The sequence below is a fragment of the Mauremys mutica genome, chromosome 12, assembly GCF_020497125.1.
Source record: "Mauremys mutica isolate MM-2020 ecotype Southern chromosome 12, ASM2049712v1, whole genome shotgun sequence".
NCBI lineage: Eukaryota > Metazoa > Chordata > Testudines > Geoemydidae > Mauremys > Mauremys mutica.
Window position 1 is genome coordinate 82,471,181 of NC_059083.1, and position 16,801 is coordinate 82,487,981.

General features: G+C 49.1%; 2 protein-coding genes across 3 annotated transcripts; one reads left to right on the forward strand and one right to left on the reverse strand.

The window, feature by feature from the left end:
* Positions 1 to 3,581: 3,581 nt before the first annotated feature.
* ALYREF (Aly/REF export factor) lies at positions 3,582 to 12,575 on the reverse strand. Its single transcript, XM_044983084.1, has 6 exons — positions 12,271 to 12,575; positions 11,753 to 11,884; positions 7,841 to 7,988; positions 7,675 to 7,738; positions 7,349 to 7,529; positions 3,582 to 3,872 (listed from the first exon to the last, which is right to left on the reverse strand). Exons 1-6 carry the CDS (start codon positions 12,505 to 12,507, stop codon positions 3,858 to 3,860), a joined length of 777 nt encoding a protein of 258 aa, XP_044839019.1. The 5' UTR covers positions 12,508 to 12,575; the 3' UTR covers positions 3,582 to 3,857.
* A 14-nt stretch (positions 12,576 to 12,589) lies between these two features.
* ANAPC11 (anaphase promoting complex subunit 11) lies at positions 12,590 to 15,354 on the forward strand. 2 transcript variants are annotated; one of them, XM_044983086.1, is made up of 3 exons: positions 12,590 to 12,710; positions 13,864 to 14,009; positions 14,093 to 15,354. In XM_044983086.1, the coding sequence occupies exons 2-3, from the start codon at positions 13,901 to 13,903 to the stop codon at positions 14,236 to 14,238; spliced, it is 255 nt and encodes an 84-aa protein (XP_044839021.1). In that variant the 5' UTR covers positions 12,590 to 12,710; positions 13,864 to 13,900; the 3' UTR covers positions 14,239 to 15,354. The 2 variants fall into 2 exon arrangements, with proteins under 2 accessions (XP_044839021.1, XP_044839022.1); XM_044983087.1 differs by having other exon boundaries at positions 12,686 to 12,741.
* Positions 15,355 to 16,801: the final 1,447 nt, after the last annotated feature.

Sequence of the window (16,801 nt, forward strand, 5' to 3'; positions counted from 1 at the left end):
TGGGTCCCCGCCACGGGTCTTCGGTGCACTTCGGCGGCGGGTCCCGGAACGGAAGGGGCCCCCCGCCGCCGAAGACCGGGCTGCGCTTCGGCGGCCAGTCCCGCTTCCCCCCCGCCCCGGCCCCAGCCCCAGCCCCAGCCTCTTACCCCCGGCTCCCTCCTCGCCCGGAGTCTCAGCGCCTCGCCGGAACAGCGGCAGCGTGTGGCTGGCGGGGCCTGAGCTCCGTCCCGCTCCGAGCCGCGTGGGGAGGGGGCGGGGCTGGGAGCTCCACACCGAGCGGAGGGAGCGGAGCTCCCAGCCCCGCCCCCTCCCCACGCGGCTCTGAGCAGGGCGGGGCTCAGGGGCTCCCCGGAGACATCAAGCGCTGAGGCTCCAGGAGAGGGGCGGAGGCGGGAGCCTCCGCTGTTCTCTTGGGGGCCCCTGCGGAGCCTGGGGCCCGGGGCAAATTGCCCCCTTTGCCCCCCCCCCTCTGGGCGGCCCTGGGGGGGGTCCCTTAACTCCGCCCTCCCTGGTTCTCTGCGGACCCTGCTTTGGTTGCTCCATTCCTTGTTCGGGTTCGTTTTCAGCTGCTGCCTAAGGGGGAAAGTGTAGGGTGATCAGACAGCAAATGTGAAAAATCGGGATGGGTGGGGGGTAATAGGAGCCTCTATAAGAAAAAGACCCAAAAATAGGGACTGTCCCTATAAAATTGGGACATCTGGTCACCCTAGGCAAGTGGGGCAATAGGCCCCACGAGCCCTGGCCCGGCCCCAGTCCAGCTCTTCAGTGGCATTTTGGCGGCGGGGTGCACTTCAGTGCTGCCGAAGACCCGGACCGCCACTGGGTGAGTACAAGCACCACAGCTCCCCCGCTTTGCCCCAGGCCCCCTGAATCCTCTGGGTGGCCCTGGCTGCCTTTCACCTTCTAGAAGGAAATGAGTTAAAATTCCCCTTTAATGTTGTTTTGTTGATTTTTTTCCCCCTGCTGTTTTAGAAAGGGTCAGTGAGGGGGCACAGCTGAGAGGCAGCTCATCCTGCTCCCAGCCTCCCCATTGCCCCAGTATAGTTGAAGGGAAGTTGGTAGCTAAGGGCCTGTGAGCACATCTATGTTCCATCCTGGGGGGAGAGAGTAGCCCCTGCTCACAGTGGGGATTAGTGCACAGTGAATTTCCATAGTCCCCTTGAGAGGGTGCAAGGGGATCCCAAAGCCCCTTTTCTGAGGGGAAGCAGGGGTCAGTATTCCCCTGTGCTCTTCAGGCATAGGGAAGCTCCCAAATACCTTTGTCCCCTGCTGGAAATCTCAGGAGGCTCAGCTTGGTGGGATGTTCCCCCTTTGCCAGCATTATATGCCTGTGCGGATGCACTGAGTCTACCCCTTTTCAGCTCCCTTTGTCTGAGGGAGTGTCTGTCCCATGCAGTGAGCCCGGCCAGTTCCCACTTCCCCATCCTTGTCTCAGGGTGTCTTACATGCAGGCTCACCCAAGCTCTTACCCAGGTTTTAGCCCTGCTTCCCTACTGTCCTTACACAACCCTTATAGCTGGTCTTGTGTGTTTTGAACCTAGGCTTGCTTACCTGGGTGGGGATATAGGTACCCAGCTCCATGAAGATCTTCCTCATGTAGAAGTTAATCTAGAGTCACTGTTGCTCATCTCAGGTCTCCATGATGATATCCTACCTCACTGTGCTAGTTGTCCTGCAGCATGCTGTGTATTTGGGGAATCCACAATGATCAAGCAAGCATCAGCTGTCTGCACTCTGTCATCCAATATGCATGACCTCTCCAAGATGCACCACTACTTTCCACAGCTCAGCAACCCCTGATAAAATGCCATCCTTTGTGTCCCATAGCCTCTACCTACATCCTGCTGCACTAACAGCACAGCCACAATCAGGAACAGCTCATCTCTGTGCTGCATACATCCCTTAGCACTAGCTGGAACAAACAACTAAAGAGCATGCAGAGCTGGAAGTGCCTCCATTAAGTATGGTGGTAGGCTAAGAACACTTCTGCAGAGGCCCAAAAGACAGGTCCAAGTTTTCCAACAATACATTGCAAAACAATTCTAGGGTACTTAGTGTCTGTTGACCCACTCTAGGAATACATTTGCAGAAATCCTAGTGCCAAATCCAGGTAACTGAGGCACCAGTATGGATGCAGCTGCACAGGTATGAGTCATGCAATTCTGCAGTGTGGATGCTCAGAGGCAGGCTTGGCAAACCTGGGTGCCTATGTCTCAGTACAGATACAACTTTTAGATAATGTTTTCACCTCTTAGCTCAGTGCTGTATCTGTAACATAGATTGAGCTGTCTTTAAAAAAAAATGTCATTTGGGGTGGGGATCTCAATCTCATGCCTAGGGCACACACTCAACTTGTCCATGCTGAAAACTGTCTACTTAACTCTCAAAAAAAGAACAGGAGTACTTGTGGCACCTTAGATGCATGCAGTGGAAAATACAGTAGGAAGATATATCCGATGAAGTGGGCTGTAGCCCACGAAAGCTTATGCTCAAATAAATGTTAGTCTCTAAGGTGCCACAAGTACTCTTGTTCTTTTTGCAGATACAGACTAATACGGCTGATACTCTGAAACCTGTACTTAACTCTCATTGCTTATTTTAGCTGTGGAGTACATGAACAATAGTGATACCACTTCCCATACCTGACTTCCCCCCAATGATGCAGAAGTTCTCATCTCTAACCTTGCAAGTCTAGAAAAGGCCTCATAGTTTGTCACTTAATGATCACATGTTGGGCCTAGAGGCACGAAGATTTAAGTCCAAACGAAGTGCTCATGGTTGCATTGGCACAAGGGCCATGTGTATGATTTGCTTTCTTCTGATTTCTAGGTTTAGCATTCTCCAATATGAACACTACTGGGAAGGTAGAAGGTGTCCTGTAACTTATCAGCCAGGTTTGCTTTTAGACACATACAAGCTGAGGTTTCCTTCACTGCATCTCCCAAAAGAACTTGAAAGTAGCTCTTTCCCAGGCCCAGCTACCAGTAGATTTTGCTAGAAGTTTGTTAATCAGACACCAAAGCCATTTATAGAAATAATTCAATAGGGAATTGATAGTTGAAAGACTAAATCTTTACTTGGCATTTTGGAGTCACTGAATTTGCACAGCAACTGTTTACAGTAAAAATACTGAAGAGGTGGGACAAGCACTGAACTTTGGAACCAAGTGTTAAATACAAAACAACTTCAACAAGAATTTCACCTCCTCCCAGAAACCAGCAAGGAGGTTTGTGCACCTTTTATTAACTCGTTACACTGGAGTGACTCTTCATTTCTTTTCAGGCAGATGTGTAAATAGAGCAATATTTGATTGTGCAGCTACCCAGAAGATGTACTCAGCACAGGGAAGTTGGTGTGCACAGTTTACAGGCCACCACTCACACTGTGGGGACAGCGAAGATCTGAGGCAGAACAGCAACCCCCCCCCCCTTCCTCAGAGGAGAGTGAGTTGACACCAACATTTAGAAATGGGCCTGCATACCAATTCCCCTGACCCTTACCCACCACATTCACATTCCTGCAGCCCCAGGCCAGGCTCCATCCCTTGATTCCAGCTGCAACATGAAGCAGACATTTACAGCTCTAGACACATTTCTATTTTATTACGGCAAAGGTGAAAAAACCACCTCAGCCCAACAGGCAACCAGTAAAATTTATCCCAAAAATAACTCGGTACAAAACAGATCTGTTTCAGAATTAAAAAAAAACCTTTACATGAGTTTAAAACCTATTCCAAAACATAAAGTAAAACAAATTCCATCCTTGATATTAGTGGCCACAGTCATACACCCCTCCCTCCGGAGAGCATGGAATGAGATGTCTGGAGTCCTTTCCATGCAGGGGATGTGCTCACTGTTTTAACTGGTGTCCATCTAAAAGAAGAGAGAAGCTCTGTTATTGACAGTGCTGCAAGACAGAACAGGAAGAAAAAGCTTTCCAGTGGGTCTCAAGGAAACTTTACTGTTAAAATATAGGTCTATCAGATGGAGTTAGGCGTTTCTACACTAGAAAAGTGCACCATTTTAACTAGATCGATTTAATACTCTCGTTAAGCCAGTGGAACATAGCAAGCTACTAGATAAGAAAGGGTCAAACTGGTTTAAATGTATTAGAGATTTGTACCAGTTTAACATGGTACATTTTAAAATTAATTATATTAAATCTGTGTCCATTTCTATTACAGACCTTTGTTTTCCTGCACATACATAGTTGCTCTCCACTGTATATTTTCTACAGCTTAGTATGTCTCACTCCATTTTTTTTTTCCTGTTCTGCTTAAGTCTCTCCTTCTCCCCAATCACCTCTAATTTCATTCTGTTCCTTATAGTTTAAATTGGTAAGCTGTGGGATATACTCTCAAATGTAGGATCTTAAATTATGAAAAATGAATAGTCAATATGGTAGGTCCTGTGCTGTATGTTGATATTAAATTCATGTTAATGTTACCAGTTTTCAATGTGCTGCAGATTTTTGTAGTGACCTCACATAACAGCCTACTGAAATTGCAAGGAGAATCTTGTTTTGGCAGCTGGGTAAGGTTCAGGTGGAACTCTTAACATCCCGAGGATGCCTGAGAGGAACTGTGAGATCAGCATATGATAGGCACATGTTTTTGCTGCAGTGATCAGCAGTACAAAGTTGACATTTAAACAGTGGTTAGGGTTCACAGATAGTTTGAGATGACTAGGACAGTTCGTGCCTCTCAATGTTATTTTTTCAGACCATCTGCAGACTCAAGTAGACATCACCGCATCAATGAGCATTCAGTTCACAATTTAATATTCTCTTTGCAACCAGGATGAGAAATAATTATTTCTGTAAAATAACTGATTCTAAAGCACAATGCTGAAACAAATTCATTCCATTCAGGATATTCTATGGGACACGCTGGATCCCACCTATCACCTCCCCACTTTGGCCAGGTCTGTTCTGTACTGGCAATACGCGCCTACTAGGCTGCAGCTTACATTGGCAAAATGGCACTTTTGATGATTTAGCTGATTCTTGCCCCTGAGCAAAATAAGCTATGTTGGCAAAAGTGCTGCTGGTATAACTGTCAGGGATCACACATCATCATACCTGACTGACAACTTTGGCGCAGTGGTTCTCAACATGTGGGCTGCTTGTGGCTCAATCAGCACACAATTGTGGCCCATGGGACATCCTCAGGGCCATACCAATAGTGTATATATATATTGTGTGAATGTGGCCCACATAACACAGAGATGCATATGTGGCCCACAATGGTATATAGGTTGAAAACTACTGCTTTGGAGCATAAACCTGGCCTTTAACCTGACAGTTTTGCATAGGCAAGCCCAAAATTGTATTGGTCATGTTGTCAGACTCCTGCCCATCCACCATTCAGTCTCTTGCAGCCATGATTCTAATCTCTAGGTCCCTTTGTATCATTTTCCCTCGTCTTATTTCAGTATCACTGGGAGAGTTTCAGCAACACTGGTCCCAACCTGGATCAATCACCAGAAATGCCCTCTCAACTACCTACTCTGTTGCTTGTGATCCTGTGTTTTGGTTTGAGCCAGTTTCCAAGCCAAGTTTTCCAACTGAGATTTATGAGTTTTTTCAATTCTTTATTAAAATCCCATGAGACCATGCCTACTGCATTTCCCCCAATGCTATTTTTGTAGTTCTATCAGAGAAAGCAATCAGGTTTGTCTATCGAGATTTGCCCTTTATAAGCCCATAATACTGCTTATTGCTGCTTCATCTTCTAGATACTGAGTGATTTTCTAAGCACATTTCTTCCATTTGTTTTTGGGCTATGGGGCCGGGGTCCCTCCGCCTCCCGCCCCGCAGGATAAGAACATAAGAACATATGTTTTGGGCAACATTTGTTTTGGGCAACAAAATGGCAAATGAAATTTAATGTGGATAAATGTAAAGTAATGCACATTGGAAAAAATATGAGGAAAGATTAAAGAGGCTAGGACTCTTCAGTTTGGAAAAGAGAAGACTAAGGGGGGACATGATAGAGGTATATAAAATCATGAGTGATGTTGAGAAAGTGGATAAGGAAAAGTTATTTACTTATTCTCATAATACAAGAACTAGGGGTCACCAAATGAAATTAATAGGCAGCAGGTTTAAAACAAATAAAAGGAAGTTCTTCTTCACGCAGCGCACAGTCAACTTGTGGAACTCCTTACCTGAGGAGGTTGTGAAGGCTAGGACTATAACAATGTTTAAAAGGGGACTGGATAAATTCATGGTGGCTAAGTCCATAAATGGCTATTAGCCAGGATGGGTAAGAAGGGTGTCCCTAGCCTCTGTTCGTCAGAGGATGGAGATGGATGGCAGGAGAGAGATCACTTGATCATTGCCTGTTAGGTTCACTCCCTCAGGGGCACCTGGCATTGGCCACTGTCGGTAGACAGATACTGGGCTAGATGGACCTTTGGTCTGACCCGGTACGGCCTCTCTAATGTTCTTATTATTTTACCAGTGGTGAGTGAATCTTACTGACAGTAGCTGACAGGAATACTTTCTGATTATGCTAAACGGCCAAACCTGCTCCCTTCAATCTTCAGGTACACCCCAGTTATCCATGACTGGTTTTTTAGATGGTCAATGGTACAGTAAGTTTGTCACCCAACAGCCTTAGGCCAGGAGGTATTTCATATGGCTCAGCCAATGGGAATCCCCCCCAACACACTTCATCACCTGCTCTTTAGCAAATTTAAGCTATGCAGCCTTTGGATTTATTAATTACATCAGATGGTTTATACATGGGTCCTGCTTCCTCCCTTGACAACAGCCATATCCTGCTCCCACTTTCCCTAGCAGTCTCAACAGACTAGTCTGGTTGGTTTGCCTCTCTGTTTCTATTACTGATTCTTTATTACTGGTGTACAGGGCAATGGAGGTACCACCTATAAATACAACCATTCCCCATCACCCCTCATCACAAGAGCAACACCAACTCAGGCTTGTTAGTTTTCCCAGCCCTTCACTCACCCATAAGATGTTAAATACATATTTAAAGTAAGTTAGATGTGCAGTTTTGCGTTCATTCATGTGTTCCCAGGATGTGCAAAATGCAGTGTGCAATTACATGTGAGAGTCTAGCACAAGTGGACACCTAGCCTGTTTGAAAAACTGGTCCTGGATGTTGCAGAATGTCCCCACCCCAGAGATGGCTGTTTCTCAATCATAAGAAAGAGCAGCTGGTGGAGCATTTCGGGGAATGAAGTTAACTACAAGAACTGCTTAGCCTCAAGGAGGCTTTTTTGGTTCTGTGTTATGATAAATACTCCACTCTTTTCTGTGCAGCCATTGAGAGCTAACCCTTCCATTTCCAGATAAGGACTGATTGAGCACCCACACTTACCCTGGCATTATAAGCATCCAACTGTGCATCTAGTTCTTCTGCAGAGAGCTGCTGTTTGGAACTTCTTCCAGCCCCTCTGCCTCTCCCTCGGTTCCCACCACGGTTACCTCGCCTGTTGCCACCTCCACCACCAAATCCTCCTGAACCACCACGGTTTCTGGTCATGCCTCCTCTGTTTACACTATGAAGCAGAGAAAAAGCTGTATTACAGGCACAGTACAGTCTAGTCAACCCCAACAGCCACAAAGAAATGCAAATTCAGTGCCCAGGCTAATCAGGTGCAACAGGCCAATTTCATAAGCCCATATCAAACAAAAGCTTCTCACCTCTGTGCTGGTCTCCGCTGTGTGTCTATCTGTGATGTAACCAGCTGAATGTTCATAGGGCGCCCTAGAAGAAAGTAATAAATAATCTGTATACACATGCCACTTGTATCTAGAGTCCTCCACCCAGTGAGAAAAACGTCCTGTGAAAACAGCCAAACAGACTCACCATCCAGGGGGACTCCATTGTACTGCTTCATAGCTTTCAGTGCATCTGCCTTTCTTTCAAAATGCACATCTGCTGTCCCTAAACTGCGTCCAGACCGATCATAGTGCACCGCTGCCTTCTTCAAAGTCCCAAACTCTGCAAAAAGCTCCTGTGCAACAGAGAGGGGCGCTGTTAACACTAACCAAACTGCCACCAGAACATCTATCTTACAGCATCACCAGGCAGGAAAGAACAAGGGTTGGCAGCTTCTCTAAAACAAGCTGCATCTCTCAGAGGTTTACAGCTGTCAAAACTGTAAACATGAGCAGCCCAGGAAAAACCATCTATGAAAGAGGGAACTCAAAGTCATACATGAAGTTGCTCCAGAAGAAAACTTAATGGCCCTGGACTGAAGGTAAATTCTTTGAAGGGGTTAACATACATGTGGACAAGGGTGATCCAGTGGATACAGTGTACTTAAAACTTTCAGAAAGTCTTTGACAAGGTCCTTCAGCAAAGGCTCTTAAGCAGAGTAAGCAGTCATGGGATAAGAGGGAAAGTCCTCTCATGGATCAGTAACTGGTTAAAAGATAGAAACCAAGGGTAGAAATAAATGGTCAGTTTTCAGAATGGAGAGAGAGAAATAGCAGTGTCACCCAGGGGTCTGTAAGTGCTGGGTGACACTGTTCAACGTACCAGTGCTGTTCAACGTATTCAGAAATGATTTGGAAAAAGGGGTAAACAGTGAGATGGCAAAATCTGAAGACAATACAAAATTACTCAAGATAGTTAAGTCCAACTGCGAAGAGTTACCAAGAGATCTCTCAAAACTGGGTGACTGGGCAACAAAATAGCAGATGAAATTCAATTTTGATAAATGCAAAGTAACGAGCATTGGAAAACAATCCCAACTACACATTCAAAATGATGGGGTCTAAATTAGCTCTTACCACTCAAGAAAGAGATCTTGGATTCATTGTGGACAATTCTCTGAAAACATCCACTGAATGTGCAGTGGCAGTCAAAAAAAGCTATGAGAATGTTAGGAACCGTTAGGAAAGGGATAGATAATATCATAATGCCTCTATATAAAGTCATGGTACACCCACTCCTTGAATACTGCAAGCAGATCTGGTCACCCCATCTCAAAATAGATATATTGGAATTTGAAAAGGTATAGAGAAGGGCAACAAAAATGATTAGGGGTATGGAACAGCTTCTGTAAGAGAAGACTGAGGAGGGATACGATTGAGGTCTATAAAATCATGACTGGTGTGGAGAACGTAAATAAAGAAGTGTTATTTACTCCTTCACATAACATAAGAACCAGAGGTCACCCACTGAAATTAATAGACAACAGGTTTAAAAACAAACAAAACAAAGTTCTTATTCACGCAAAGCGCAGTCAACCTGTGGAACTCATTGTTGGGGATGCTGCGAAGGCCAAAACTATAATAGGCTTAAAAACAAAAAAAACAAACCACACCACACAACCCTGGTAAGTTCATGGAGCAGAGGTCCGTCAATGGCTATTAGCCAAGATGCTCAGGGATGCGAGCCCATACTCTGGGTGTCCCTAGCCTCTGACTGCCAGAAGATGGGAGTGAGCAACAGGGGTTGGATCACTCGAAAACTGCTTGCTCTATTGCTTGTTCCAGTGCTTAACTTCCCTTATAGTTATGAATTTTTTCCCAATGTCTAACCTAAATCTTCTTTGCTGCAATTTAAGCCGATTACTTGTTGTCCTGTCCTCTGGGGATAAGCAGAACAATTTATCACCCTCCTCTTTATAACAACCTTTTTACATACTTGAACATTTATCATGCCCTGCTCCCGTGTCTTCTCTTATCCAAATTGTTTTTTCAATCTTTCCTCCTAGGTCATGTTTTCTAGGCCTTTAATTATTTTTGTTGTGAACAACATCTTTCCCAAAGTGTGGTGCCCAGAAGTGGACACAGTACTCCAGTTGAGGCCTTATCAGTGTTGCGTGGAAGAACTGGCTCATGTCTTGCTTACAACACTCCTACCACATACTCAAGTGATGGGTTGTTGTTGTTTTTTTTTGCAACAGTATTACACTGTTGACTCATTTAGTTTGTGATCCATTATAACCCCCAGATCTTTTTCTGTAGTACTCCTTCCTAGGCAGCCATTTCTCATTTTGTATGTGTGCAACTGATTATTCATTCCTAAGTGTAGTATTTTGCATTTGTCCTTTTTGAATTTCATCCTATTTATTTCAGAGCATTTCTCCAGTTTGTCAAGATCATTTTGTATTCTAATCCTGTCCTCCAAAGCACTTGCAACCCCTCCCAGCCTGGTATCATCCGCAAACTTTATAAGAGTACTCTCTATGCCATTATCCAATTCATTTATGAAGATACTGACTAGAACCAGATCCATGATGGATCCTTGTAGGACCCCACTCAATGCTCTTCCAGCTTGACTGTGAACCAGTGCTAACTACTCTGAGTATGGTTTACCAACCAATTGTGCACCCACCTTATAGTAGGTTCATCTAAGCTATGTTTCCCTTGTTTGCTTATGACAAGGTCACATGAGACAGTATCAAAAGTCTTACTAAAAAGTTGATATATATCACACCTACTGCTTCAGCCCTATCCACAAGGCTTGTTACTCTGTCAAAGGAAATTAAGTTGGTTTGACATGATTTGTTGACAAACCCATGTTGCCTGTTACTCCATTGTCTTTCTGGGTTCCCAAATTAAGCTGACTGGTCTATACTTCCCTGGATTGTCCTTATGCCCCTTTTTATAGCTAGGACCTGCATTTGCCTTTTTCCAGTCCTCTGGGATGTCTCCTATCCTCCCCAAGTTCTCAGAGATAATCACTAATGGCTCAGAGATCTCTTCTGCCAGTTCCTCACGTATTCGAGGATATATTTCATCAGGGCCTGCCAACCTCAAGCCTTCTAACTTGTTTATCATGTTTGAAAAAAACTCTTAATGCTCCTAAAATCTAGGTTAGCATATCTGATGTCACTTTAACAACTAGGGCCCAGATCCTCAAAGCTATTTCCGCTCCTAATTTCCACTGAAGTCAATGAAATTTAGTGGCCTAAGTACATTCGAAAATCTGGGCCTAGATAACTAGGGGGAAGCTAGCCTTCAAACCCGTGAGCCTGCATTTTAGTTGTATTAGGCTAACTCAAAATACTGAGGATGTATTTTTCAATGGTCAGTGAAGACTAGCCTTAAGAGTCTTTCCATATGCCTTGAGGAAGATAGGTAGAGCAAATGACAAACACAGGGGCTGCCACATTTCAGCTGAGAGATCTTGGCTCCTTTACAATATCATGGGAGTTACAGATGCTATAGTAAAACAGTGCTTAAGTCATATGCTTTTTGCTATATCCCTTCCCCCAAAAGCATGTTCCCACCTCAGTTGATTCGGGACTCCCCAACAAGCCAGTACATTTTGTCTAGCAGCATATGAGTTCAGAACTAGGAGAAAAGCAGGGGTGGGGGTGGGGAGAGAGAAAGATCTTTCTGTCACAGTTAGGAGAGAATAAAAATGCAACCTTGTAAAGCATTCTACTAATGCATTTACTGGTATCTGCATGTCTCAGATTTTGGGCAAGTTACATTAAATTTTCAGACCCAAACATCATAGCCTTCCCACATAGGCATCTTTGCTCAGTCATTTAGCATACATTAAACGAACTAGAGAGGAACAAAACACATTTTTTTGCACTCCAGTCACATCAGACAGTACTAAAACAGTCAGTCAAAAGTGGTGACTGCAACAATAACAATAGTCCAAAGTTAACTGCCTTAGAGATCACTATGTCATTCCATGAGGAAGGGCCCACAGACCTCAGAAAATGCAACATTAATCCAAAATGCCCAAGCGTTTCCTTTGTGGCTTGTCCAACACTTTTTTTTGTTGGGGGGGGAGAGAGGGCTTTCTTACCTGGATATCTGCATCCGACACACCAAAGTCCAGATTAGAAACCAGGAGCTTCCCCCCGGTTTCCACGCCAGCCCCAGCCCCAAAGCCGCTGTCGAACAGGTCATGCTGCCATTTTTCGGGGAGTTGCTTTGGCTGAAACAGAACAAACATTAACCACCTCTGTCCAAGCCCCCTGCCCGGGATCCCGCCACCCCACAGGGGTCCTCGGCTCTCCTCTGGCTCCGCTGCGGGAAGGACCCTCAGCCCGCTCGCCCCACCTCATTGCTCAGCCATGAGACGACTGCCTGCTGCTGGGAGGGAACAAAGGGCCTCCGGCCGGGCCCGCCTCCTTCCTGCCGCGGCCGGCTCCAAGCCAGCTGCCCCCCTCTGCCCCCAGGATCAAGCCCCAGCCCCCTCGCGCCTGCTGCTCCCATAATTCAGTTTGCGGCTCCTGCGGCCCAGCCCCTCGGTCCAAACTCGGCGCCCCGCCCCCGGCTACGGGGCCTCGCCCGGCCGCCCCCACCCGCCTCGCTCCGTACCCGGCTGTAGGGCGCGGGCCGGTTCCTGCCACCGCCTCGGGCCATGACCGGCCTGTTCCGCAGGGGGCCGCCGCCTCCTGCGCGCCCGGCTCCAACACTGCCCCGGCCGGGCCCCCCTCCGCGGGCGGCGCCTCCTCGGCCCCGGCCTCCGCGGCCGCCCCCGGCGCGACCGGCCCCCCGCTGGCTGCGGTTCAGCTTGATGATATCGTCCAGGGACATGTCCATCTTGTCGGCCATGATGGCGGCTCCGCTCCGGGGCCTGCACTTCCGGCCGCGCTGCGCCGACGCCGGAACCGGAAGGGGCGGGCCAGGGCTTCAAATGAGGGCGCAGGTGCCGTACGCCCTGCTTCATAGAGCCCAGGCCTGGGGGGGGTGCGCACGTCTTGCCGGGGGCGGGACTTCCGGCACGCGGCCATTGAGATTCCCGCCGGCCCGACCGTGTGAGCTGCAGTCCGTTGTGTCGTCTCGGGGGTGGGGCTGCCGGGATCCTGGGGCAAGGGGCCCCCGGGGGCGGAGCCGGAGAGATCCCGAGGGGGAGGGGCCCCCGGGGGCGGGGCCGGAGAGATCCCGAGGGGGAGGGGTCCCCCAGGGGGCGGGGCCGGAGAGATCCCGAGGGGGAGGGTCCCGCGAGGGGCGGGGCCGGAGAGATCCCGAGGGGGAGGGGTCCCGCGGGGGGCGGGGCCGGAGGGATCCCGAGGGGGAGGGGTCCCGCGGGGGGCGGGGCCGGAGAGATCCCGAGGGGGAGGGGTCCCGCGGGGGGCGGGGCCGGAGAGATCCCGAGGGGGAGGGTCCTGCGGGGGGCGGGGCCGGAGAGATCCCGAGGGGGAGGGGTCCGGCGGGGGCGGAGAGATCCCGAGGGGGAGGGGTCCCCCGGTGGCGGGGCCGGAGAGATCCCGAGGGGGAGGGCGCTCCCGGGGCCGGGTGTCAGACTCGCCTCGGCTTGCAGTGGTTCCAGGTCGTGCTGAGCTCTGGGGGCTGCGGACCCCCTGTTAGGCGCGTGTCAGCACCTTTCCCTGGGGGTGTGGGGAGGCCTTCCCCCCTCAGCCCTGGTCCTGGCAAGAAGCAATCACGTGACATGCTAATAGGCGCTGCTGAGATCAATTTTCATTCTGTCCCATAGAAACACTAAGGTGCCCACGTCCTCCCAGCAGTGCAGTGAGGAAGCCTGGAGTATAAGGGCAGGGAGCTCAGGCCTCTTAGGCACCTACTTCTCCTGCCATGGAACTGGCAGTCAGACCAATTGGGTGACCTTGACCAAATCCCTTCCTCTCACTGATTACTCAGTTTCCTCATCTGTAAAGTGGAGGGTGCTGACCCTGATATGCCCAGTGATGGGGCAAGGTCACTAAATGGGTGTTTGTGAACTAGGATAGAGGATCTGGGATGAGAGGCTCCTGAGGATAGTTCACTAGTAACCACTGAGCTGTGGGGAAGGGAACAGCTCATCCACATCCCACTTTGAACTGCCATGGGGAGGAAGCAATGCTGGTAGCCAAAGGAGGCTGCATTGTCCCAGGGGAGATGAGCTGTTTCAGCTGGGAAACCAGAGGCTTAGAAATTAAACTCAGTCTGAGCAACTGCTTCTCCTGCCAGGTGCTGACTTGACTCTGACGCACACAGCCCGGCCAGGATGAAGGTGAAGATAAAGAGCTGGAATGGTGTAGCCTCTTGGCTCTGGGTGGCCAATGATGAGAACTGTGGCATCTGCCGGATGGCCTTTAATGGCTGCTGCCCAGACTGTGAGTAACCCCGGCCCCTTGCCCCCTGCAGTATTTCAGCCTAGGTGCTCCCTTCTCTCCTCATAAATTTTGTCCCTTTGTAGGTAAGGTGCCTGGAGATGACTGCCCTCTGGTGTGGGGCCAGTGCTCCCACTGCTTCCACATGCACTGCATTCTCAAGTGGCTGAATTCACAGCAAGTCCAGCAGCACTGTCCTATGTGCCGGCAAGAGTGGAAATTCAAGGAGTGACAGAGCCCCCCGCAGCCAGCAGATCTACTTGGATTTAATGGACTGTTGTTAAAGTGTTTTGTTGGGATTCAGCCCCTCTGTTCACACCCTGGAACAGCGAATTATTTATACAGCATCATATACATACCTGGCCCTTATAGAGAACTTTAGCAGATAATTCTTGCCCCCAAATAATTGACTCATCATAGGTAAAAAGGAAGCCTGGGGCAGATGGAGCAGTGGAGACATGACTGGTGGTGCATGTTAACCATCTGTATGATGCATGTTAACCTTTCCCACCATGATTCTGGTTCCACATGCTGTCAAAGTTTTCAGCATTATTAATTGATTCATACTGGGCACAGTCAGTATTTCAACTTTCTCTGTCCCCTTAAGTTCTACACAGCACATGTGGGCCTCAGTAAAAAGCCAGGGGTTGGCCTGGGTACATCTCATGTTGTCTCTTTTATGATAATGGCTCCTTTTGCCATGCAGACATGGGTGCCTTCTTTAAAACACCCTGGACCTGATTTTTTAAAGAGGTGCTTATCCTTTGCAACTCCACCCAAAGGCAGGAGTTCAGAACCTTTGAAAAGCTGGCTTCTTATGGCAGCTTTTCCTTAACTAAAAGGGACCTTCCTGTTTAAACAAAACCTCTCCCAGCTCTTGCATCATGGGAACCTTCCCATCCTTCTTCTCTGAAGAGACCTCTCAGGCCTGTCCTGACCCTGCCTCCCTCTATTCCCTGAGAAATCACCACTGTCCAGTGATGTGGGTATTCTGTACGTTACTGGTGAGAGAGAGTCACGTCATCTCAAAGCTTTCTTTAGTTGAAATGGGATTCTTAGGGCCATATGCAGCTCTCCATCCAGGCAGGCTGGGCCCTGAACTGATACCTGCAAATACAGCAGTAGAGAAATGAAGGCTGTTGTGTCGCCAGTAGGATAAGGGGCCTGCCTCCCACCACAACCAGAGATATGGCCACAGGTCAGGTGTGCAGTTCTGTAGCAGAATCATGTAAATTCTTTTAACCCAAGTTGCTTTGGGACTAGACCCCTTGCCAACAGTATAAATCAGTTCCTAGCTGTAATGTGCCAATCCCTGGACTGGTTTCAATAAACTCATGGCTGTGATTAATTTCTCTTCATGCTTTTTGCTTTTGAGCTACGGGGGGAGTCTCCAGAGCTGGTCAGATACCCACAAGCACACCACAAACAGCAGAGAAAGGTTGTTGCCATGCCATCAACAAAGACTTTCCCTAGGTGTGCAGCAAGGTGGCAGAATGTGACCCGTGGCTTTAACTTAGCCATTCTGGCTGTCTTTGCACTAGCCTGGCACATTGCTCATGTCCTACAGACCAACTGTGCTAGATGCTTCATCCTTGGCAAAATCCCTCCCCGGTTTGTCAGTCTTCTCTGCCATGTAGGCCACCCCCAGGTGGAATGTATAGTGGGAGCCTCTTAATGTGGAACCTGGCATGTGATGGATGCTTATCAGCCTAGAACAAGGACTTCTCCTGGAAATGTGACATGAGGAGATCCTTTATTAAATGGGCAGTGGGTGGGGGCAGAGAGTACAGTGTCCCCTTAAGGGGGGGAGGGATGGATAGCTCAGTGGTTTGAGCTTTGGCCTCCTAAACCCAGGGTTGTGAGTTCAATCCTTGAGGAGGCCACTTAGGGATCTGGGGCAAAAATTGGTCCTGCTAGTGAAGGCAGGGGGCTGGACTCAATGACCTTTCAAGGTCCCTTCCAGTTCTAGGAGATTGGTATATTTCCTGATGGTTGAACCAAAGACACAAGATGTAACAAGGATCCCTTTGTGGGGTTCTGGAGGAGAGAACGATACACAATGGGAATCAATTAGTGGGACCAAGAGTCTATGGGGTGGCTTCTCATTTCGGCCTGGTACCTGAGTCAGCCAGAGTGCACCTTGTAAATCTCACCTATTCAGTTCCAAGCCCCTAGTTCAAGGGTGGGCAAACTGCACCCCACAGGAATGCCACCCCCATGGCACCACAGGCCCTGCACCACTCCCAAAAGCAGCTGGCACCATGTCCCTGTGTCCCTGGGAATGGGGAACCACGGCCAATGGGAGCTTCGGGGGAGGTAACCGCAAGCGAGGGCAGGGGCCGCAGGGATGTGGTGCCGATCGCTTCCGGGAGTGGTGTGGGGCTAGGGCAGGCAGAGAGCATGTCTTTGTGCCACTGCCACCCCAGAGCCGCTCCAGGTAAGCGGTACCAGGCTGGAGCCTGCACCCCACCCCCCTCCTGCACCCCACTCCCCTCCTGCACCCCCTGCCACACCCTGCACCCTCATGCACTCCAACCCCCTGCCCTGAGCCCCCTGCTTCACTCCGCACCCCCTCCTGCACCCCTGCCCTGAGCCCCCATACACCCCTCCTGTGCCCCAAGCCCTTGCCCTGAGCCCCTTCGGGCACACTGCACCCCTCCCACACCTTTGCCCCAGCCCTACATGCAATGTCCCCACCCCTGCCCTAGTTTAATGCTGTGCACTCGCTCAGGCGGCCAGCTGCATGCACACACACAGGCTCTCTCTGATCCGCCAGAGGGCACCAGAACCCAGCC